The sequence below is a fragment of the Hemitrygon akajei genome, chromosome 8 (genome assembly GCF_048418815.1).
Source record: "Hemitrygon akajei chromosome 8, sHemAka1.3, whole genome shotgun sequence".
Classification (NCBI taxonomy): Eukaryota; Metazoa; Chordata; class Chondrichthyes; order Myliobatiformes; family Dasyatidae; genus Hemitrygon; species Hemitrygon akajei.
The window spans coordinates 117,379,095-117,403,133 of record NC_133131.1 but is presented as its reverse complement, the minus strand read 5'-3'; the positions used below and the strand labels follow the sequence as shown (position 1 = coordinate 117,403,133).

The following is a 24,039-nucleotide window of genomic DNA, read 5'->3' as shown; positions in this document are numbered from 1 at the left end:
TGCTGTTACCTTCTCCATTTTGTAAATGTTCATTGTAATTTCCATCCATGTATTTAAAGTTGGGCTCTCCTGTGATAACCATTTCCTAGTAAGAGTCTTTTTACCAGCCACCAACAGTATAATCATTAAATATTTATCTCTTTTCAACCATTCTTGAGGTATATATCCAAAATATATGATCTTACTCTGCAAGGGTATTTCACATTTAAAGATGTCTTGTAGGGCATTGTGTATCCCCCTCCAATAGTTTTTGATAACAGGGCAATCCCAAAAAATATGATGTGAGATTTTAATGCTTTTAGTGTTGCTGCATCAAGCTTTGATGGGGTGGGTGCCACTAGATATTTAGATCCTTAAGGAATCAAAGATTGGTATTAAGGACATAAGAAGAAATAGGAGAAGGAGTTAATGATTTGGCCCCTTCATTAAGGTCATAGGTGATCACAGTGTCAATTTCCTGTCCACAATACTTGATTATTTTAATATCTAAAAACATATTAATTACAGTTTTGAATTATATGAATGACAACAACCACAACCTTCCAGATCAGAGAATTTTGAAAATTTTGCTGCTTCCTCAGTGAAGAAATTTCTCTTTTTGTCTAACTTAAACATTCAACCCCATATTTATAGACAGTTGAAGTGTTTGGAGTCAGAGGGAAAATATCTTCCTTGCAATTAGCCTGTCAAGCCATGCAATTTTCACCTCTCATTCTGCTAACTCCAAATAAGCTCTAGTTTACTCAATTTCTCCACATAAAATAAAACTTGCATCCATTACAAATATTTACTGTATTCCTTCGATGGCAATTATATTCTTTCTCACCAAGCTTGTTTCCATTTCTTTGAAGCTCCTTTAGATCTTCCTCCATACTCCCTATTTCACCTAGTTTTGTTTCATAAGCAAACTTGTAGGTATGACATCCGGACCCCTCAGCCAAATAAGTGACATAGACTTTGGGCTGCTATGACATAGTGCCAACCCCTGTGGTACTCATCGAGGCATAACCTGCCATCCTGTGAAAGATCTGATTATTTTCACTCTGATTTCAGTATGATAACCAATTCTCTGTCCACGCAACTATATTATCCCAACTTTATTTCCACTTTTTGTTTTTTCTCTATGAAAACCAGTTCTCAATTCAAGTGACTTTACTAGCAGAACTTTATTAGCTCCAGCCTTACTGATCAATTTAGTATGTGTGTCATTAACATCCAAGTGACATGTTCCTGCTCGTACTTCCTATGCCCGTTTTTTTATCAAAAGTCTGATGAAATTCAAATACATGACATTCATTACCACCCTCCCTCTGCTAGTCATATCATCAAAGAGCTCCGAAGAAATAGTCAAGTACAATTTCTTTTCATAGATCCATGTTGACTCTGCTCAGCCTACTAGGAAGCTCATTGGAGGTGAGGTGCAGCTTTGCAAAGAGAAGTGTCGGAGCAATGATGGATACTTAATTGACACCAGTTTGCATGGAAGTTGGGTATGTTGTGAATACATCAGTTAAGATTATAACTCATGTGATCGACAGATGTTGCAATAGCCACAGGTCTACACACCGTCCTTACACATCTGGAGAAGAAGGATGCTTATGTGAGGATGCTGTTTCTTGGACTACAGTTCAGTATTCAACACCGTAATTCCATCCAGGCTCAACAAGAAGCTCAGAGACCTCGGCCTTCACCCTGCCTTGTGCAGCTAGATCCTAGACTTCCTGTCAGATCACCGGCAGGTGGTAAGAGTGGGCTCCCCCATCTCTGCCCCTCTGACCCTCAACACAGGTGCCCCTCAGGGCTGTGTACTTTTACAGGGCTCTTTTACTCTCTGTACACCCATGATTGGGTTGCCACCCACAGTTCCAATCTACTAATTAACTTTGCTGACGATACTATATTGATTGGCCTAATCTCAAATAATAATAAGGCGGCCTACAGAAAAGAAGTCATCACCCTGACACAGTGGTGTCAGGAAAGCAACCTCTCCCTCAATGTCGCAAAAACAAAGGAGCTGGTGTGGATTACAGGAGGAATGGAGATAGGCTAACCCCTATTGACATCAATGGATCGGGGGTTGAGATGGTGAACAACTTTAAGTTCCTCAGCATAAACATCACCAAGGATCTCACATGGTCTGTACATACCGGCTGTGTGGTGAAAAAAGCACAACAACACCTCTTTCACCTCAGACGGTTGAAGAAGTTTGGTATGGGCCCCCAAATCCCAAGAGCTTTCTACAGGGGCACAATTGAGAGCATCCTGACTGGCTGCATTACTGCCTGGTATGGGATCTGTACTTCCCTCAATTGCAGGGCTCTGCAGAGAGTGGTGCAGACAGCCCAGTGCATCTGTAGGTATGAACATCCCACTATTCAGGACATATACAAAGAAAGGAATGTAAAAAGGCCTGAAGGATCATTGGGGACCTGAGTCACCCCAACCACAAACTGTTCCAGCTGCTACCATCCAGGAAGCGGTACCAAAGCATAAAAGCCAGGACCAACAGGCTCCGGGACAGCTTCTTCCACCAGGCCATCAGACTGCTTAATTCAGGCTAATACAATTGTATTTCTATGTTATACTGACTGTACTGTTGTACATACTATTTATTACAAATTACTATAAATTGCACATTTAGACAGAGATGTAAAGATTTTTACTCCTCATGTATATGAAGGATGTAAGTAGTAAAGTCAATCCATTTCAATTCAATCAGAATGTGATGGTATGGAGTTATATTTCAGAGGGCAACCAAAATTGAGAAGGATATTCAACAGTCCTCTTTGGGTTAAAAAAATATAGAGGTATCATGGTTGATTCTACTCCTTGCTCTCCTTTTGAAGTAGACTTACTGTGAAAATCATTTCTCTTGAACCTCAAGAATTCACAATACAATTAGGGAAACTGCTCTTCACTTCTGGGAGAAGGTAGCTGAGAATATCAGTGATGAATTTCCGTGAGGTAGACAGCAGGAACCCTTTGTATTTGTCACTTTTCATGAAAGTGGTCACAAATCCAGCTTTGAGTCATTAAGTTATACGGCATGGAAAAAGATCCATCTTGTCCATATTGATCAAGCTGGCCACTTAGGCTAGTTCCATTTGCCTCTGGTTAGATCATATCACTCTAAACATTTCCTATCCCCTTGCACCTCTGATATTCCCTGACAAATTCAGCTCTTCCTAGTCTTGGAAAATGAGGTCATGAATTTGTGACTAGACACAAGAATAGAGAAAATAGGAGCAGGAGTAGGTCACCTGTCCCCTCTGCTCAGCCCAGCCATCTACTATATCATGTCTCATCTATGTTGGCCTCAGCTCCTCTTCTCTACAACCCTCAATTCCTTGATTTTTCAAATGTCTTTCTATCTCAATCTTAAATACATCAAATGATCTGGCCTGACCACCCTTGGGAGCAGAGAGTTCCAGAGACTCAGAACTCTCTGAAAGAAGAAATTTTTACACACTTCAGTTTTAAAATATTGACACCTTATATTGCTCCTTTACTCTCTTGTTCCTGACTTTCCCACTAGTGAAAACATCTTGGCATCTACCCTATCAAGTCCTGTCTAGATCTCTAATGCTTGGATGAAACGATTCTTCTTTCCTTTGACGTTTGAGTAATACAGAACAAAAACTGTCTGGCCTCAATCAATTCAATAATCCTCTCATCTCAGGAAATGGTCTGGTGAATCTCCTTTTGATACCTCCAATGCTACTATATCCTTCTTAGATAAGAGGACCAAAACTGTGCAGAGTATTCCAGGTTTGGCCTTACTGACACCCTGAGCAACTTTAACAGAATCTCCACATTCTTTATCTCCAACCCCTTCACAGTAATGATCCCAAAACACATCATCTACCGTCAGGAAAGCTCACAATGCCCCTACTTTCTGAGAAGGATGAAGAGAGCTGGACTATGCACACCAATACTCCTGACCTACAGACACACAGTTGAGAGCATCCTTACAGGCTGCATCACTCTGTGTGTGAAAACAGCAATACAGCGAATAGGAGGGCTCTACAACAGGTAGTTACAGCTGCCCAATGTATCACCAGCACCAGCCTACAAACCTTCAACCATATATAAACAAAAAGGTGGATGAAAAGGGCCAGCAATACCTGCACATGGACTGATTGTCCCACTCCCACTCCCACCAGGGAAGCCGATACATAGCATCCAAACAGGACAGGTTCTGGAGGATTGGAGGGTTGCAGATGTTGTTCCATTATTCAAGAAAGGGAGTAGGGATAGCCCAGGAAATTATAGATCAGTGAGTCTAACCTCAGTGGTTGGTAAGTTGATGGAGAAGATCCTGAGAGGCAGGATTTATGAACATTTGGAGAGGTATAATATGATTAGGAATAGTCAGCATGGCTTTGTCAAGGGCAGGTCATGCCTTACAAGCCTGATTGAATTTTTTTGAGGATATGACTAAAGACATTGATGAAGGAAGAGTAGTAGATGTAGTGTATATGAATTTCAGCAAGGCATTTAATAAGATACCCCATTGAAAGCTTATTGAGAAAGTAAGGAGGCATGGGACAAGGGGACATTGCTTTGTGGATCCAGAACTGGCTTGCCCACAGAAGGCAAAGAGTGGTTGTAGACAGGTCATATTCTGCATGGAGGTCGGTAACCAGTGGAGTGCCTCAGGGATCTGTTCTGGGACCCTTACTCTTTGTAATTTTTATAAATGACCTGGATGAGGAAGTGGAGGGATGGGTTAGTAAGTTTGCTGATGACACAAAGGTTGGAGGTGTTGTGGATAGTGTGGAAGGCTGTCAAAGGTTACAGTGGGACATTGATAGGATGCAGAACTGGGCTGAGAAGTGGCAGATGGAGTTCAACCCAGATAAGTGTGAAGTGGTTCATTTTGGTAGGACAAATATGATAGCAGAATATAGTATTAATGGTAAGACTCTTGGCAGTGTGAAGGATCAGAGAGATCTTGGGGTCCGAGTCCATAGGACACTCAAAGCTGTTGCGCAGGTTGACTCTGTGGTTAAGAAGGCGTATGGTGTATTGGCCTTCATTGATCGCTGAATTGAATTTAGGAGCCAAGAGGTAATGTTGCAGCAATATAGGACCCTGGTCAGACCCCACTTGGAGTACTGTGCTCAGTTCTGGTCGCCTCACTACAGGAAGGATGTGGAAGCCATAGAAAGGGTGCAGAGGAGAATTACAAGGATGTTGCCTGGATTGGGGAGCATGCCTTATGAGAATAGGTTGAGTGAACTCGGCCTTTTCTCCTTGGAGCGAAGGAGGATGAGAGGTGACCTAATAGAGTTATCTAAGATGATGAGAGGCATTGATCATGTAGATAGTCAGAGGCTTCTTCCCAGGGCTGAAATGGTTGCAACAAAAGGACACAGGTTTAAGGTGCTGGGGATTGGATACAGAGGAGATGTCAGGGGTAAATTTTTTACTCAGAGAGTAGTGAGTGTGTGGAATGGGCTGCCGGCAATGGTGGTGGAGGCGGATATGATAGGGTCTTTTAAGAGGCTTTTAGATAGGTACATGGAGCTTAGTAAAATAGAGGGCTATAGGTAAGCCTAGTAATTTCAAAGGTAGGGACATGTTCAGCACAACTTTGGGCCTGTATTGTGCTGTAGGGTTTCTATGTTTCTATGTTTCTACATCGGGATGAGTACATCTTGGCTCAGTTAAGTGGCTGTCCCAATTAGTTGAAGTTTCATAGAATTATTAAAAAGAAATGCAAAAGACTAACTACCATTTGACATAGTAAAAATGTGTATTTAAATTAAATACAGAACAAATTAGAACACTATTGATCCTACTACAGTACCATAAAATAGTGCATTTGTTCCAATTTGTAAGCAACATAGGAATTTCGTGTATGCTGTCATGTTCTTTTGAGTAACGAAATCAGGAGAGACATGTCATACAGATAATGGACTTCCTTTGTACAATCCTTTCAATGATTGCATCCTCCAAATATATTACTGTAACATTCAAGATGTATGATGATACTGTGAAATTATTGTTGAAGTCGTGAAATTGTTTCTTTTTCACTTCTGGCCGTTTCTTTTATCTCCAAGTCTGACTGATTGAAACTGCAGTGAGCAAAACAATGCTAGATTGTCTTATTGCCTATTTTTTGCCAACTCCCAGTGACAGAAACTACTGCTTTTTAAACACAAGCTCCTGTAAGTGACACTATTTAAAAACTGTTTTTCTAAGCATGGTGCAGTGTCCAATGGCCATGTAAGTACACTTGTTTGAGGCTAGTTAGAAATTGTTGAGCAACAGTCTCCAACCCCAGTTAAGTGGCATAGTGTCCCAAATACACAAAGGAAATCCTGGCTATTTTCTCAATTAGTGTTTGTTCTTTAAGAGTTGGCCCAAGTGAGTGGCTGCTCTGATTAATCGATGACCAATTAACTGGAAGCCACTGCACTGTGTTTTTATGATGTGTTCTTTGTGCTTATAGTGTTTTTTTGTGCTACATCAGATCCAGAATAACAATCATTCCATTCTCCTTCACACTTGTGTCCTGACAAATACCAATAAGCGATCCTGAATCTTGATTAATGATTGACACATCTGCATCACATTGTAGAATCGTGGGCACCACAGTAGTGTAGGAGTTAGCATGATGCTATTACAGCTTGGGGCATCAGAGTTTGAAATTCAATGCGGGCGTCCTCTTGGAATGCAGAGGTTTTCTCCGGGTCCTCCAGTTTCCTCCTGTAGTCTGAAGATGTACTGGGGAGGTTGATTGCTCACTGTGAATTGTCCCGTGATTTGGTTAGGGTTGAATTGGGGTTGTTGGGGGTTGCTGGCTGGTGCAGTTCAAAGGACCAGAAGGGCCTGTTCTGCACTTTGTCACTGATTAACAATAAAATAAAACAATCTCAGAAACTGTAGAAGCTCCTCTTCACCAAGCTTCAGCAAGGAAACTGCCTCTCCCAAGGCCTAGGTGGTTTCCACTTGGTAGAAGAATTTGATAGCTTCCTGTTGTTTGTAGATGACGGTGAGGCTGGACAGGATAATTTAGAGTCATGACTGAGATAATCTTGGCAGAATTCTTCCCACTGACTAACTTCTCTGTCCTTGGTAAATTTATCCTCATTGCTGGCTTCCAGTAGATTGGCGCTTAAGTGTTTAGACCATAGACAGCTTTGGCAATACAGAAGGATCAGAATTATTATTTTTCTTTGAGCCGTGGTGGAGTTTCCATTCTAAGAATACCTTGTAGATTCAGTAAATCAGCTCCACAAAGTCCTAGTCATTTTCATCAAACTTGTTCCAGTGTATTCTGGATGAGAAACCAAGAATCTCTCCAAACATTCTAATTATATTGTTCTGATATGGTGGGACCTCTGTGGCTTCTGTTTGCTGGGGTGTTGTCAGGTCATCTATGAAGCACTACCTGAGAAGAGCTATCTTTCTACCTTCAGCATTGATTTTCTTGTGGCAACCTTCTGAATTTCTTGGAGCAACATTTCTGTTGCCACATTGCATTAAGCTCATGCTGACAGACCACAGATTAGATGGTGGTCAGTTCAATTGTCACCACACAAGTCTGAGTGCAGGTGATGCAGATATCTTTAAGGTCTTGCACTTGAGCAATGACAAAACATAACAGGCTCTGGTACAATGAGGCCTTCTGTTTGTCACTCTAATGAATTAGTTTTTCAGGAACATGTTCTGTCAAGAAAACTCCAATGGATTTAGCTTTCTCTACATCTTCATTGCATTTTCCATGGAGAATTACCCAGGAGAAACTGTTTATCCTCCTCAGAAATGTGGGCCAAGGTTTCTTCAAGATGGTGACATCATTCTCCATCTTTAGAACTTAAAGACATAAGAAACATAAGCAAAAGATGGCCATATTTCTGGACAAACTATATATCTCATTGTCCAATGATTCATTGTCCAAACTGCTAATGAATCTCAGGTGGCATATTTGTACTTTGATAATAAATTTACTTTGAACTTTGTAATAACTGTGCTAAGGTTTAAGGACCATTACGTGCTAACTTTCAAAATGGCACTCATGGGTAACATCAGCACATTGCGGGTGCTACATTATACACATTGCATTACTACTGGTAAAAGGGACTAATTTTAATGTTATCATTATTGTTATAGCCAGGGGTGGTAATGGGAACAAGCTCCCACTACCTATTAAATGCTCCCAATGGCATGCGCCTCAAATAGCCTCTGACAATCAACTCCAGTTCCTGGGCCTTCATGTGTGGCTTAGCTATTAAGCCTGGCGGGACCACTTCTGCTGACAGGAGAAGAGGTAAAGGTGGGTTACTAGCGCCTTAAAACCAGTCACTTCCGGCAGATGGTGCTCATCAGACATGGTTGGCAGCTCATTTAGGAGAAAGAAAACTCTGATCTCAAACCTCTGCTGCCTTGAGGCTATACCAATTCATGGAGAAGGCTTTGGGAGAAAATCCTGAGAGAAAATTCTGGACCTGGAGTCCATAAGGCAGTCCTACATTGAGTTCAATGTTGACTGGCAACTCTCATGACACTGCTGGTACCAAACTGTTTCAGTCTCTGCCGTTCCTTTGGGTTCATCAGATGTGTGGAGAGGGGGAGATTGCTACATGGGCAACAGCTTGTTCCCCATATCATACTGCCCAGCCTTATGTACCTAGACAGCTAGGATGCAATATCCATGGTCAATTCTGATCAACGGACGCCTCAGAGATCAGCAAAATGAAAAATCACACTTAGAACTTAATTGCCAGCTACTTCAATCTTATTCATTTTGTGTAATGGCCAAGGTCAAAATGACTGTGCTGTTGTTTCAATTCATTCAAAGCTTGCCATGGAATCAACAACCATTGACACTTGACTTGTGAGTATTGCTTGATTCCTGAATCGAAGTATAGTTGCTAAATGTGTAGAAGCACAGATGGGAGATGAGTAAGTGTATGTCCAGTGGGAGACATGCATCATTAAAATGATCCCTTCAGTTCTGGGGATCAGAGACACGACTTCAGAAAGACACATTATCCAAGTCATCCCTAGATGATATAATATTCTTTTAAATGTACTTTTTTGGGATTTCAATTAAGAGATTATACTTGCACTAATGCACTTAGATCTTGAAGCCACAATATTATGAAATGTTCAACTCTAAGAATCAGATCAGTGATGCCTCTTTTGGAATGATAGAAATTCCCTAGAGCACAAATCACTGATGTGTGTTGTGCCAAACACCATCTTGTTCAGGGAGATTGTACCCTGATATAAAGAGTGAGGAAGAGAGAGCGAGAAAGAGAGAAAGAAAGAGAGAGTGACAGAGAAGCAGAAGAGAGAGGAGACAGAGACAGAGAGGTGTTAATACAGGAGAAATGATCTGCTAAGTGTCAGTAATGTGCTGATTCTCTTATCTGAATCAAGGAACAGTTTTTAGAATATTGATCTTCCTCCATTGAACTCTTTCACTTCCTACACTCGCAAATGAAAGCTCAGAGCAGAGCAAGGACTAAAGTACCATGTTTAAGTGTCTTCTGGTTTACAGCAAGAGATATCTGCAACATCATGCAGTATGTAATCTGCTGTTGACTCCTCTCCAAGATCTACCTCATTCTTGTCACAACCACGAATTCGGCAGCAGCAGATTTGGCAATTGTGCTTGTTAATATGCACGTGTCAGCTGATTATTTCATTCTGATAGTATTTAACTCCATTCATTCTGTCATAGTACTTGTCGAGACTTGGACGTGGCTATAATTCGCTGCCTGCATTCCACCTTGTCTGAAAAATTGGACTGTCGAGTCAACTGACTCTGAAAACTAGCGGTATTCATTTTATTCTTTATTCTTTTCAGCCGCAGTGTAGGCTTCGTTTTCCATTTGAGAATTTTAGTTAACGACCCTGTTTGGCCTAGCATTTATTGTTCTCTTTTCCTTTTAACACTGTTCTCATTAAAGTCTGTGAGCTATCGACCCGCTTCAGTGTCTCTCACTCCGCACTGGACCATATCCGAGCCTGGTGACAGCAATTCTCGACCATGCAAAGATGGACCCAGCAGAGAGTGAGCAGCTAACTTTGGCCATGAGATTCATTGGTCAGAGTGATCCGTCGAGGCAACAATGTTCCGTTGGAATTCCCATGCATGAACTCTTATTTCTGTCTCCAGTATGACAGAAGGATCTTGCTAACTAACGGACCCAGCAAAGTTTGAACGATGACGTTTTAACATTGGTGGCTTGAGGTGAGGGTGCCTTCTATTCTCAGTGCACGTCCTGACTCTACATTCCGAGAGACCCGAGTCTACATATCGAGCTTGTCTAGTCTACATTGAGTTTCTCCAGTATCCATTCCAAGCTTTTCAAGTCACAAGTACTCAGGTTCCCAGCTTTGTAGTCCCATGACTCAGGTCTGCATAACAAATGAGTGCTTCAAGCAAGCTTATCAATTGATTCAACAAATCATCATTCAAGTCAATAGTGTAAATTCTGGAAGAGCTCTACTCCAAAAGCTGATCCCTGGCTAAAGTGTGCAAATACACAAGTGAAGTAAACCTATCAAGAGTATTGATAGAAAGTCATAGTACACACTGGGAAAATTGAACTTTCATGCAGCAAATTAAACAGATCTACAGAGAACTAGCTTGCTTATCGATGAAAGAAACCTGCCTATGCTGTCTTGATCTGTAAAATTGAGGGCATATCCTAATTGCCTCTGGAAAAAATTGTGAAAGATAAAACATTGTGAAAAAGATTTGAAAAGGCTCCTTCTCTAGGTTTCAAGTTTCATGATTTCAAGGTTTCCCAGGACTTTTCTCTATGTTCCCAAGGTTTTTATTTTTCTGATTGTTTCCAGGGCTTATTCAATGTGTTTAGGGTTTCTCAATGCCCTCTCCATCTCGAGGACTCCCAAGCCTCCCTCCTGGCCCTGCCTCAGTTTTCTTGGTCTCAGCCTGTTGGGGTTCCCAGATTTCTCAGGATTCCCAGGTCCCTCAATCTCTCTGGATCCCTGAGTCTTCCTGCCCCTCAAGTTCCCCATACTTCCATCTCAAGTTTCCCAGGTCTCTCGAATCTTCCCTGGATCTTGAGTTTTTAGGTCTTCCTGGGCCATCAAGTGCCAGCTTTCGGGCGGGGGCTCCTGTAGTGACTACTTCAGGCCTGTGCCAGGCATCAGAGAGCACTGGGCTCTGAGGTTTTTAGAGCACCTGAACTGGTTAATTGTTGCTTAACAACAGTTTTAAGAGTTCCTTGTGTTTTCCCCCCCCCCCCCGAGTGACTCGCTCTTTGTAATGCGGTTTCCTGGTGCCTTCTGCTTAAGTTTGTTAAGTAATTTGATATGCTCAGATTCCGTGTTAGCTTTATTCTTGAAGCAGATGTCCAATTACCTCCAATTGGAGTGTCCTCATTTTGAGAATGATTCATCTCGCGGTGTCACTTTTCAAGCTACCTCTGTAAAAGCTCCTGTTTCTGTCTCTACGTAGAAGTCTTTGGCTCCAAATTGGTAGTGCACACCATGGCACTTGTCTACCAGCATCACTAAAGGACATTTTGGACAAGTCACTCATTCAGGACTTCCAATGGACACAGGTCTGTGGCGCCCCCCGGGCTGTGCCTACAGAGGGGACCCCTGTCACAATTCGGCAGCGCAGCAGATTCGGCAATTGCGTTCATGAATATGCAGGTGTCAGCTAATTATTTCATTGTGATAGTATTTAACTCCATTCATTCCATCATAGTATTTGTCAAGACTGGACATAGCTACAATTTGCTGCCTGCATTCCACCTTGCCTGAGAAACTGGACTGTCGACTCTGAAAACTAGCGGTATTCATTTTTATTCTTAGTTGTTCTCTTCAGCCACAGTGTAGGCTTCATTTTCCATTTGAGAGTTTTAGTTAACGGCCCTGTTTGGCCTAGCATTTATTGTTTTCTTTTCCCTTTAACATTGTTCGCATTAAAGTCTGTGAACTATCGACCTGCTTCAGTGTCTCTCACTCCGCACTGGGCCATATCTGCACTTGGTGACACTGCCTGCCAAGCCCGAGTAAACAACAAAACTGTGTGATTTTGCTGGGGTTGAAGTTTGCCTACAGATACAGGATACTGCAGTTATTAAGTGATGAGTTTGATCCTCTGATAAAACTATAGATACTAGATCTCTGAAGTAAATCATACAATTCTGGAGAGACTGAGTAGATCAAGTAACAACTTTGGAAATTGAAATAGTGTTAAATTTTTAGTTGAAGACCTTTGCATAGAAATGGAAAAGAAAAGAAACAAATTAGGACTAGGATATTTTCAAAACTGGTGTAGAAGCCCTCCTTGGCGTCATCTACAACGTCCAGGATTTGGTCATGTGTTTTGATGATGCAAGTGTGTTAATTTCATGTTAAAGTGATTAAAGGGTACTGCATGATAATGAAACTCAACCATGAATATGCAATTCCTCTTCCAGTTTGTTCCCTTCAGAAGAAGGTGTATCCATAGCTTTGTCCTTTAAACTAGTCTCATGCTGCCTTTCTATTTCTCACTAAGTGTGGCAAAGTTGATGTCGAAGTATTAGAGTTCCTGGCCATTGGTATCAAATGAGCATTCAAGTCGCTGCTGTTGGTTATTTCTTTATCAGAAGAAGCACAAAGAGGAAAATTGCTACCTATTAGTGAAGGTGTGTTCAATTTATCCAGTCAAACATCTCTCAGAAATTTCAGTAAGGGGTCATTAACTCTGAACAATGCAGATGTAGCAATTTCTGGCTAACATGTTTTCCTGGATGAGTCAGTTCATGAATCATTCCAATATTTCCAGGCTTCTCTTTGGAAGAGATAGTAATAGCTTCAGTGAAACATTTGAGAACCTGAGGATTTGACAGGGGAGATGATGAGAGGGATAGTCTAATACTTGCGGCATAGTTTCAGGATAAAAGAGCACCTCATTAAATCTGAGATAATATTATTTTTTCTCTCGTCTTGATTGACACCATCAAAGAAATCAGACTGCAAAATTTCAACAGTGAAATAGTGGATATTCATGAGAGTAATGATGGCCTGAGTTTAGACTTTCTAGTTGACTTTGAAAATTAAACACCTCACATTCACTGTTTTAAAAACAAAGGCACTTCTTCCCTCTTCAGTTTACCCTGCAGGGACATTGTGGATTAGGGGTGTAGATGGTAAGGATTTTATATTGTGTTCCTGGCACGTTCTCAATATTTTACAGAATGGACACACAGGAGGTTTGAGAAAGACACTTGTCCACACCCATGCTTACTCCTAAATTCTGCTGAGAAGATCTTAAATGAGAAGATAGCTGGAGAGCTTCCAACAGTTGGAGAAGAAGATAAAGGCGTGTTTTCTTTCTAAAATAAAGACAATATTTCACCGGTACTTCAGAAGTCAAGTACCAATTCAGCAACCAGCCAGTTTCTGCTGATCAAGAAAACCTTATGGCCTGAGAAGGCAGATGATATCTGGCTTGGTATTGTTACGAATGAGGAGCAACTCTGATGGGCAGAAGGGTACAGAACCGCCAATGCCCCCCACTTTTGAAGAATCGCAAATCGCTACTATTCTGATGCTGTTATCAAGGGAGATGAGAGAGACAACGCAGGGATACACATAGGTTGGAATGTCTCCTATTGACAAAGAGAGAGATTACTGCTATTGTCTCTTGGAGAAAGAATTGTGTATTGAGTACTGTTCTATTCATTGAAACCCCTCAGGGGGCAACCAGAGTGGTCTGGTTGAGGGATTGCATCATCCCAACCTGATTGACAGCTGAGACCCCTTGAGTGGGGATAAAAGTAGGGTCTGGGGAACACCCCTCAGACGCACCAGGAGAGACGCTACGAGACCGGTGGGGGCTTGTGTGTGTGTCCACCCTTGCCTGGGTGACGAGTCCTCCACGGAACGGTCTAGCTAAAGGACGGAGACGGATCAAGATCGTAAAAGGAAAGTCGGCAAGTTACTCTCTCTCTCTCTCCAACAATTGCAACACAGTGAACAACAACTACTGCAGCCTGTATGAACTGAACTGAACTTTATATTTCCATCGGACAATTCATTATCCCCTAGACAACGATAGAGCTTATTTCTTATTGATTATTATTATACCCGCACTTTTAGGTTTAGTATTGATGATGTATATTATCTGTATATTTGCATTGATATTATTTTTGTGTATTTTTACTAATAAATACTGTTAAAAATAGTATCATCAGACTTCAACGGATACTCCTATCTTTGCTGGTAAGACACCCAGTTACGGGGTTCGTAACAGTATAATCATGCATGGTGCTCAAGTGGTATTTGATCATTAAACATAAATCCCAGGTCATGCAAAGATTAAGAGCATGACACAATCAAATTATCCACAAACTGCAATTATTGCTTTGCATTTCTTACTATCCCTAGACCCTGAAAAACATTGTGTTTTGTTTCACAAGGTGAAATATAAAATAGAGCAATCAAAGAACATTTGGAAAGTAATAGAAATATTTGAAGATATATACAAATAAATTCCACTGATTCAATGAAAGTACGATATATATGTAAATTCTAATTAAGGTATCCTCACAATGTTATGGAAATTTATAATATTTAACAAGATGAATCGGCACATAGGAGGGAGAATAAAAACCCGGCTAAATGCTGTCACAATAACAAACTCTCGCTTAATGTGAGCAAAACCAAGGAGCTGATTATTGACTATAGGAGGAGGAAACCAGAGGTCCATGTGCCTGTACTCATCAGGGAACCAGAGATGGAGAGGATAAGCAGCTTGAAATTCCTCAGCATTACCATTTCTGAGGATGTGTACTGAGACCAGCGCGTAAGTTCTCTTACAAAGAAGGCATGGCAATGCCTTTACTTTCTTAGATGTTTGTGCAGATTCAGCATGCCATCTAAAAGTCTGACAAACTTCCATAGATGCAGAGTGCAGTGTATCATGACAGGTGTGGTTACACCAGCGCACAAGAATGGGTAAGCCCAGTCCATCACAGGGAAATCTGTCCCCACCACTGAGCGCTGCCACAAGAAAGAAGTATCCATCTTCGAGGACCCCCACCATACTGGTCATATTCTCTTCTCACTGCTCCACTCGGTCCCACACCACTAGGTTCAGAAACAGCTGTTCGCCTTCAACATTCAGGCTCCTGAACCAGAGTGGATAATTCCACACACCTCAGCACCGAACTGATTCCACAACTTGTGCACTCATTTCAAGGATTGCAACGTATGTTCTTAGTAAGATTCACTTATTTATTTGTTTGTTTGTTTATTTATTTTTCTTTTTGTAGTTGCACAGTGTGCCATTTTTTTGCACAATGCTGTTTGTACATCTTTGTGTGTGGATTTTTTCCATTGATTCTATTGTGTTTCTTTGTATCTACTGTAAAAGCCTGCATGAAAATGAATCTCAGGGTGGTATACGGTGACATATATGTACTTAGGTAATAAATTTACTTTGAACTTTGAAGTTACATAAATAATAGTTTAAACCAGAATCAAATCTAATTCATCCGTTGACTTTCACTGCTGACATTTGGCTTCAGAAGTGAGACCTGGTCACAAGAGGGCACCCCCAAAGTGTGATGCTATTGGGTTTGCTGTCTGTGACGTCCTGAACTCAAGCAAAAACCTTAAGCCCTTTCTGATATAGATAGTTATGGGTACCCTCTGCTAAAGGGAAGTTATACAAAGTGTACCCTCACTAAAGATAGGTTATACACTTACTATTCAAATGCTGAATCACTTCCCTGTTTATCCTCCATGGTGAGTTTAGCTATGAATAACCACTATTTGAGTGGTGCCCCTCCCCCATTGAAATACTTCCAGCTAACAAGTATTTAAAAAAACAGTTCATTTATTTTTAGTGATGCATGTCTACATTTAGATACAATTATTAAGACACATTTAAAATTCAAAAAGGGCTTTTATCTTATAAAAGATTTCAAAATTGCAACCGATTTCTAAGACACAAAAGATTTCCAAACCACAGGTACGATTCCCATAAGCTAAAAAGACGTACCAATGAGTTGCTGACAGACAAGTCGTCCATCGCAGAAATTGAAGGCAGAGGAATGGAATCTAGTTCACCCCATCTAGTTCATCATTCTTTCTGTTGTGTCTTGACCATTTTTAACTAGTCTGACTGCTCTCTTACATTTATACTGTTTATTGCAGGCTAATTAACATAATCCCATGGTTTTACACTGCAACTCTTGAGCAGCCAGCCCTTTGCTGTGGGCCAGCAGTCTGTGCTCTGTAGACAGTGTTGTTTGTTTGTAAAGCCATCCTTTTAACTTCAGATTTGACTTTTGCTTGCAATTTACATTAAAAACAAGACGACCTTGGAGCTCCCACTCTTCTGCCTCTTCACTAACTCACTGAACACACCTCTTGCCCCTTTCTACCTGTGTCATTGGCGCTAATATGGGCGACAACTTCTGGCTACTTACCCTTCTTCTTGAGAATCTTTTGTAGCTGCACTGAGGCATCCTGGACCTTAGCACCTGGGAGACAGCACACACCATCCTGACTTCTCTTTCACCACCACAGAATCAGCCACTGGCCTGGTTGTTCCTGATAGGTCACCCTCCCCCAGCAGTATCCAAAGGGGTATACTTGTTGCTAAGGGTAATGGCCACAGAGGATCCCTGCACTGACTGCTTTCTCCTCTGCTTACATCCCCTGGTGGTCAGCCGTCTACTATCTGAACCCTACATTCCGGGTGTAATCACCTCAGTAAAAGGCTCCTCTATGAAATTTTCAGCCTCCCGGATTGTCCTGAGTGCATCCAGCTCCAGCGTCAGTTCCAGTTCCTTGACCTTGTCAGTCAGGAGCTGAAGTTGGATGCATGTCCTGCAGATGTAATCATCAGGGGGACTGTTAGATATCCTGAAACCTCACATTTCACAGGAGCAGGATTTCAGTGCCTGAACCACTATCTTCCTACAGTCATTTTACCTCCACTTACATTCTAGCCCGTGCTGTTGAGCCAAAGCGTCAGCACTCTAACACTGTGCACTCCAGCAATGGCTGCTTTGCTCCTGTTTATTAACTGACACGATCCAACCAGCAGGGATGATGGCAGAACAGCAATGGCTGGAGTTTCTGGGAACAACTTGGAAGGCGTAGAATAGATACATCCCAAAGGTAAAGAAGTATTCTAAGAGGAGAATGAGGCAACCGTAGTTGACAAAGGATGTCAATGTAGCAAAAATTAGTGGGAAGTTGAGGATTGGGAAGCTTTTAAAAACCAACAGAAAGCAACAAAGAAAACCATGGGAAAACAAATGATAAAATATGAAGGTAAGCTAGACAATAATATAAAGGAAGATACAAAAAGTTCTTTATATATATATATATATACATACACACACACTCATACATCTTATATACAAAGGGAAAGAGAGAGATGTAAAAGTGGATTTTGAATAGCTGTAAAATGACACTGGAGAAAGAGTAATGGGGAACAAAAAATGGAGGACAAACTTAATAAGTATTTTCGTCAGTCTTCACTGTAGAAGACACTAGAAGTGTGTCAGCAATTCGAGAGTGTCAGTGGGTAGAAGAAATGAGTGTAGCTGTTCTTACCAAGGAGAAGGTACTTGGGAAGCTGAAAGGTCTAGACCAGATAGACTACACCTCAGTATTCTGAAAGAGGTACCCGAAGAAATTATGGAGGCATTATTAACGATCTTTCAAGAACCTTAAATTCTGGAATGTTTCCGAAGGACTGGACAATTGCAAATGTCACTCCGCTCTTTAAGAAAGGGGGGGGGGGCAGAAGAAAGGAAATTATAGGCTAATTAGCGTTGACTTCTGTGGTTGGGAAGATGTTGAAGTCCGTTGCTAATGGTGAGGTTTTGAGATTCATGAAGGCATGTGATAAAGTAGGTCTAAGTCAACATGATTTCCTTGAGGGAAATCTTGCCTGAAAAATCTGACCGGAAGAGAAAGGAGAGTCAGAGGACGTTGTACACCTGGATTTTCAGATGGTCTTTGACAAGTTGCTGCATTGAGGCTGCTTAACAAGGTAAGTGCCCCTGGTATTACAGGAAAGGTACTCACATGGCTAGAAGATTGGCTGACTGGTAGGAGGCAAAGATTCAGAATAAAAGGGGCCTACACTGGTTGGCTACTGGTGAATAGTCATGTTTCACAGGAGTTGATTTTGGGACTGCTCCTTTACACGTTGTGCATATGTCAATGATTTGGATGATGGAATTGATGGCTTTGGGGCCAAGTTTACAGATGATACAAAGATAGGCAGAGGGGCAGGTAGTATTGAAGAAGCAATGAGTCTGTTGAAGGATTTGGATAGATTAGGAGACTGGGCAAAGAAGTGGCAGGTGGAATATAGTGTAGGGAAGTGTATGGTCATGTACTTTGGTGGAAGGAATGAAAGTGTAAACTATTCTCTAAACAGGGAGAATATTTGAAAATCAGAGGTGCGAGGGGATTCCCTAAACATTAGCTTGCAGGCTGAGTTAGTGTTAAGGAAGGCAATGTTAGCATTCATTTCGAGAGGACAGAATTTAAGATCAAGAATGTGAATCTGCGAATCTGGACTACATTTGGAGTACTGTAAGCATTTTTGGGCCCTTATCTAAGAAAAGATGTGCTGGCATTAGAGAGGGTCCAGAGCAGGTACATGAGAATGATTCCAGGAATAATAGTGTTAGCGGATGAGGAGTGTTTGATGGTTCAGGGCCTGTACTCACTGGAGTTTAAAAGAATGAGGGGGGATCTCATTGAAAATTATCAAATGTTGAAAGGCCTAGATAGAGCAGATTTGGAAAGGATGTTTACTATAGTGGATGTCTAGGACCAGAGGGCATACCCTCAGAATAGAGGGATGTTCATTTAGAACAGAAATGAAAAGGAATTTACTTAGCTAGAGTGTGGCGAATCTGTGGAGTTCATTGCCAAGTCTGGCTGTGGAGGCCAAATCATTGAGAATATTTGAGTATATTTAAAGTGGAGGTTGATAGGTTCTTGATTAGTCAGGGTGTCAGAGGTTACGGGGAGAAGACAGGAGAATGGGGTTGAGAGGAATGATAAGTCAGCCATGATGGAATGGTGGAGCAGACTTGATGGCCCGAGTTGCCTAATTCTGCTCTTTTGTCTTATGGTCTTAGTCTAATATATCACTGAGATGTCTTTCCCACCATCAGTAATACCTATAGGAAGCTCTGCCTCAGGAAGGCAACATCCATCACCAAAGATCCCCACCATTCGCACCGTACTCTCTCACAGCTACCATGTGGCAGGAGATACTGAAGTTCCACACCACTAGTTTCATGAATAGCTACTTGAGATAGGTTCTTGAATCAACCAGCACAACAGCTTAGCAACACTGTGACCACTTTAATCTCTTGCACGATAATGAACTTTGTATTTTTCAGGTTTTAATTGTATTCTTCTGATTGTGTTCTTTTTTGAAAAATTGTTGATAATCTACGATTTATGTTTTTTCTTGAGAATGCTGCGTATATGTTATGTTCCCATGATGTTACTGCAAGTAATAATTTTGTTGCACCTATGCATACATGGACTTATACATATAATAATAAAATGGATTTTGACTCTGAGTCAACAATTGACAGTGAACTCGATCAACTGACTGGCCTCCATCAATGCCACATACAATCTGTCAGATGGAACTGATTCTTTGGAACAACTTCCATGAATATCAGAAGTAGGAGTAGGCCCTAAGAGTCCATGACCCTGTTGTGCCAGTGAATAAATTCATGGTGGAATAAAATCATGGTTCAGAGCAGACACCCTAAATTACATGAAGATTTATCTACAGGCGAAACCCATATTATGAGGGGAGGGTTATTGTACTCTTAGAAAATGGTCTATATCATAACTTTCTGTAACACAAAGTTGTATCACCAGCGTATGTGCCAAGAAATGAGAAATGAAAACAATAATGTTTGTGTTTATTTATTTATTTAAATTCCATGAGGATGTATTTATTCTGTTTTTTGGGGTAATGATTTGTGAATTCTGTAAGGGTGAATTTCTGTAACTTAAATAATTAAATACAGAGTTCACCTGCATAACCGAGCCAAGATCTCAGGAATCATGTCGATGGTGCCTTTTTTGTGCATAATTGGTAAACTGGACAAAATCCTGTCCTCTGTGACACAGATTAAACTGTCACAGTTCCCTGGGCTATGTCATTTTAACAAGATATGATTTCTGCACCCAAGTCTTTGCTCATCAAAATTGCATTCTATATGTAATCAGACCTTAAATATAAATGTAAATACACCTAAATCACAAATTAGTAACGACTATTGTCAGAGCAGTGGTTGCATAATGTACCTTGTTATTATACACTGTCACCATTACCTTTTTATTGGTACAATGGTACCTAAAATAAGGCAAGGATAAAAAATTCAGTAGATTTATTGAAAGTATAAATTGGCAACAAACTGATAAATGCAATATGAAATGCACATATGCAGGGTGAAGACATGAAACTTCTAAAACTACTTGTTTTTGAGCAGCAAGGCATTTTAATTGGATAATAATTGCATTACTGGAACTGCATTATATACTTTGCAATACCATTTGATAGCATACCTAACAAAGAATGATTTTCTTTTCAGGGCTTTTTTGATCAGTTATCTGAATTCTTACCGTTTTTCTTGTAAAACATGATGTCTCCCTTGAATTCTGTCTTTTCATCCAAACCTTTGTCGATCTGAAGAATTATCTGCTCATTTGTTTCAGCACCATATAAAAACTTGCAGCTGCAACTTTTCTGCATAACTTCAGTGCGGGCAAATCCAGTGAGTTCACAGAAGCCATCTGAGCAGTAAACTATAGGGAACCCCTTTGCCACTTGAGCATTTGCAAGGATAAAATTACTATCTAGAAAAGAACAGAGATAAGAAAGTAGATTAGAAATGGTAGGTCTTTGACATTGCTGTGTTGGTCTCTGCATAGTTAACTGCTACAAAGCTGTGAATTAACATACTACTTCAGGAGCTTAGAAAGATAGAATTGTTTGATGAAAAAAGACTATGGCTAATGAAGGCCACACATTTATAGTGAGGAAGGCAGAGTTAACTTGATCACCCTAATAAAAGGTCTTTGACTTCAAATGTTAACTCCTTTACCCGAGCTGCTTAATTATCCTCTTTTGGGTTTCCAGCAAATAATAGCATTTTGTTTTATGTGACTATCCATCTGGAATAACTTCTACTATCCTGCCATAACAATATTACTTGTTGCCTAATTGTTGAAACTAATCCCTCCGCAACAGGATGAGGAATCCAACGGGTAAATTGCAAAGTCTGAACCATTGGCCCAGAGTCTCAGACGCTACTACACATCATTGTTGGAGATTATTAGACATAGGATTATCCTTCAGGAATCCAGTGAAATCATTGTTTTGTGTCAACAACCAACACAGTCCGAGAATTGTGCTAGGGGCACCATGCTTGCGGTGGCAACGCAGAACTCCCACAACTCACTAACCCCAACCGTATATCTTTGGAATGTGGGAGGAAGCAGGAGCACCTGGAGGTAAAGTACATGGTTACAGGGAGAATGTACAAACTCCTTATACACAGCAGCAGGAAATGAGTCCTGATCAGCGATTGTTGCTGTTGTAAAGCAATTGCACTAACTACTCCACTACCATGCAGCAACCCATCCACCCCTGCCCCCACCCCCATGCTGCCATTCTGCTATGTTGAACTGGGCATCTGACATCTTTAGCTAAATTGTCTTGCATCATTATGATAGATGTTTTGTAAACAGCCCAAAACTCAGCGCCACCTTGGACACTGGCATTTCTCAGTATTTATTGCTTATTTATTTACTATTATCAGTTCTTTTTTCTCTTCCTTTTTGCACTTACACAATTTGTTTTTATTTTGCACATTTTTTTTTGTCTGTCCTGTGGGATTTGGTCTTTCATTGATTATATTGTTTTTCATGTATTAACTGTGATTGCCCACAAGAAAATGAACCTCAGGGTTGTATATGGTGACATGTATGCACTTTGATAATAAATATATCTTGAACTTTGAAATATGTTGTTGTAACTATTGAAATTGTATTGAATCATCTATTGTTTTATTCTTAGGAGTATAAAATCTCAGTGTACACTGACTCAGACCGATTCCGCTGAGATTGCCTGCTTCTCAAGATGAATAATGACCTCTTCCATCTCGCAGATTTAGTATCCATGTGGTTTAAGCACAGTTTCAAGAGTCAAGTTTCAAATTACACAAAATGTGATGATATATCAAAATGTTATTTTACTAAAACCAAATCTAATTTGATTGGATAATTAAGCTGCATTTGCCACATGTGTGAAAATGTATTTATGAACAATTATCATCTTTTCCAGCTAATAACACAGCTACTTTTAAAATAGCATTGTTTTACCTTTTGAAAGCTCTGAATAAAGGAGAAACATACATATTTTCCCTTTCTCTGAGGTATAATTTTGAGACATCTGACATCTAAATTCTGTAACCCTTCATTTCCCCTCTAAACTTCCCCTTCTGAATTCCCGCAGCCCTCTGCTGAGATCAAAATAATGCTGATGCCTTTGTGAGAGTCGTTTCAAAAACAGAAAGTCGATCAAAATTCCTCAGCCAAATGTCTTGGGATAAGATTGATTTAAAAAAATCTTCTTTCCTAAAATGACTGAGATGAGAGCAATCAAATGTTTATTAAACCCTGCTTTGACATATTTGTTTTATTGTAAAGTGAGAGGATAATGTGATGGAACTATATTTCCATTTTAAAGGATGCGTTCTTCATTCTGATTAAATATTCTCAGCAACCCTTGAAGAGATTTTGTCATAATGAATTTTACTGCTGTAAATTGCAGCCTAATTTCTGAAAAAATAATTAAGATTTTGTCATCAGAAATTCCAAGAAAGGGATTATTTTTCAGGTAGTTACCTAAACTTCCAGCCAGAACTTAAAATAAAACTCATTTGTAACTAATGCAGAATTTCAAAGTGGTAATTAGATTTCAAAATCTTGCTGTAAGGATGTTGTTGCATTTAATAGTTCAGTGTCAATATCATCAAAACCAATGATAGGTCAATAATTTGCAAACACCCCACACAAAAGCAGGGCAGCAAAGTTAGCAATGGCCAATGATCCCTTCAGTATCACAGGGGATGCAGCACAGGGAACAAAGTTAGTAATGGCCAATGATCCCTTCAGTATCATTGGGGATACAGCACAGGGAACAAAGTTAGCAATGGCCAATGATCCCTTCAGTATCACAGGGGATGCAGCACAGGGAACAAAGTTAGCAATGGCCAATGATCCCTTCAGTATCACAGGGGATACAGCACAGGGAACAAAGTTAGTAATGGCCAATGATCCCTTCAGTATCACAGGGGATACAGCACAGGGAACAAAGTTAGCAATGGCCAATGATCCCTTCAGTATCACAGGGGATGCAGCACAGGGAACAAAGTTAGCAATGGCCAATGATCCCTTCAGTATCACAGGGGATACAGCACAGGGAACAAAGTTAGCAATGGCCAATGATCCCTTCAGTATCACAGGGGATACAGCACAGGGAACAAAGTTAGTAATGGCCAATGATCCCTTCAGTATCACAGGGGATACAGCACAGGGAACAAAGTTAGTAATGGCCAATGATCCCTTCAGTATCACAGGGGATACAGCACAGGGAACAAAGTTAGTAATGGCCAATGATCCCTTCAGTATCACAGGGGATACAGCACAGGGAACAAAGTTAGTAATGGCCAATGATCCCTTCAGTATCACAGGGGATACAGCACAGGGAACAAAGTTAGTAATGGCCAATGATCCCTTCAGTATCACAGGGGATACAGCACAGGGAACAAAGTTAGTAATGGCCAATGATCCCTTCAGTATCACAGGGGATACAGCACAGGGAACAAAGTTAGTAATGGCCAATGATCCCTTCAGTATCACAGGGGATACAGCACAGGGAACAAAGTTAGTAATGGCCAATGATCCCTTCAGTATCACAGGGGATACAGCACAGGGAACAAAGTTAGTAATGGCCAATGATCCCTTCAGTATCACAGG

General features: G+C 40.7%; 1 protein-coding gene across 1 annotated transcript in view; it reads right to left on the bottom strand.

The window, feature by feature from the left end:
* kcnh8 (potassium voltage-gated channel, subfamily H (eag-related), member 8) overlaps window positions 1–24,039 on the bottom strand; it is a 452,674-nt gene that overhangs the window by 254,729 nt on the left and 173,906 nt on the right. Inside the window, exon 2 of the mRNA XM_073054437.1 lies at window positions 20,620–20,853. Within this exon, the coding sequence (XP_072910538.1) occupies window positions 20,620–20,853 (234 nt within the window). The remainder of the gene's footprint in view (window positions 1–20,619; window positions 20,854–24,039) is intronic.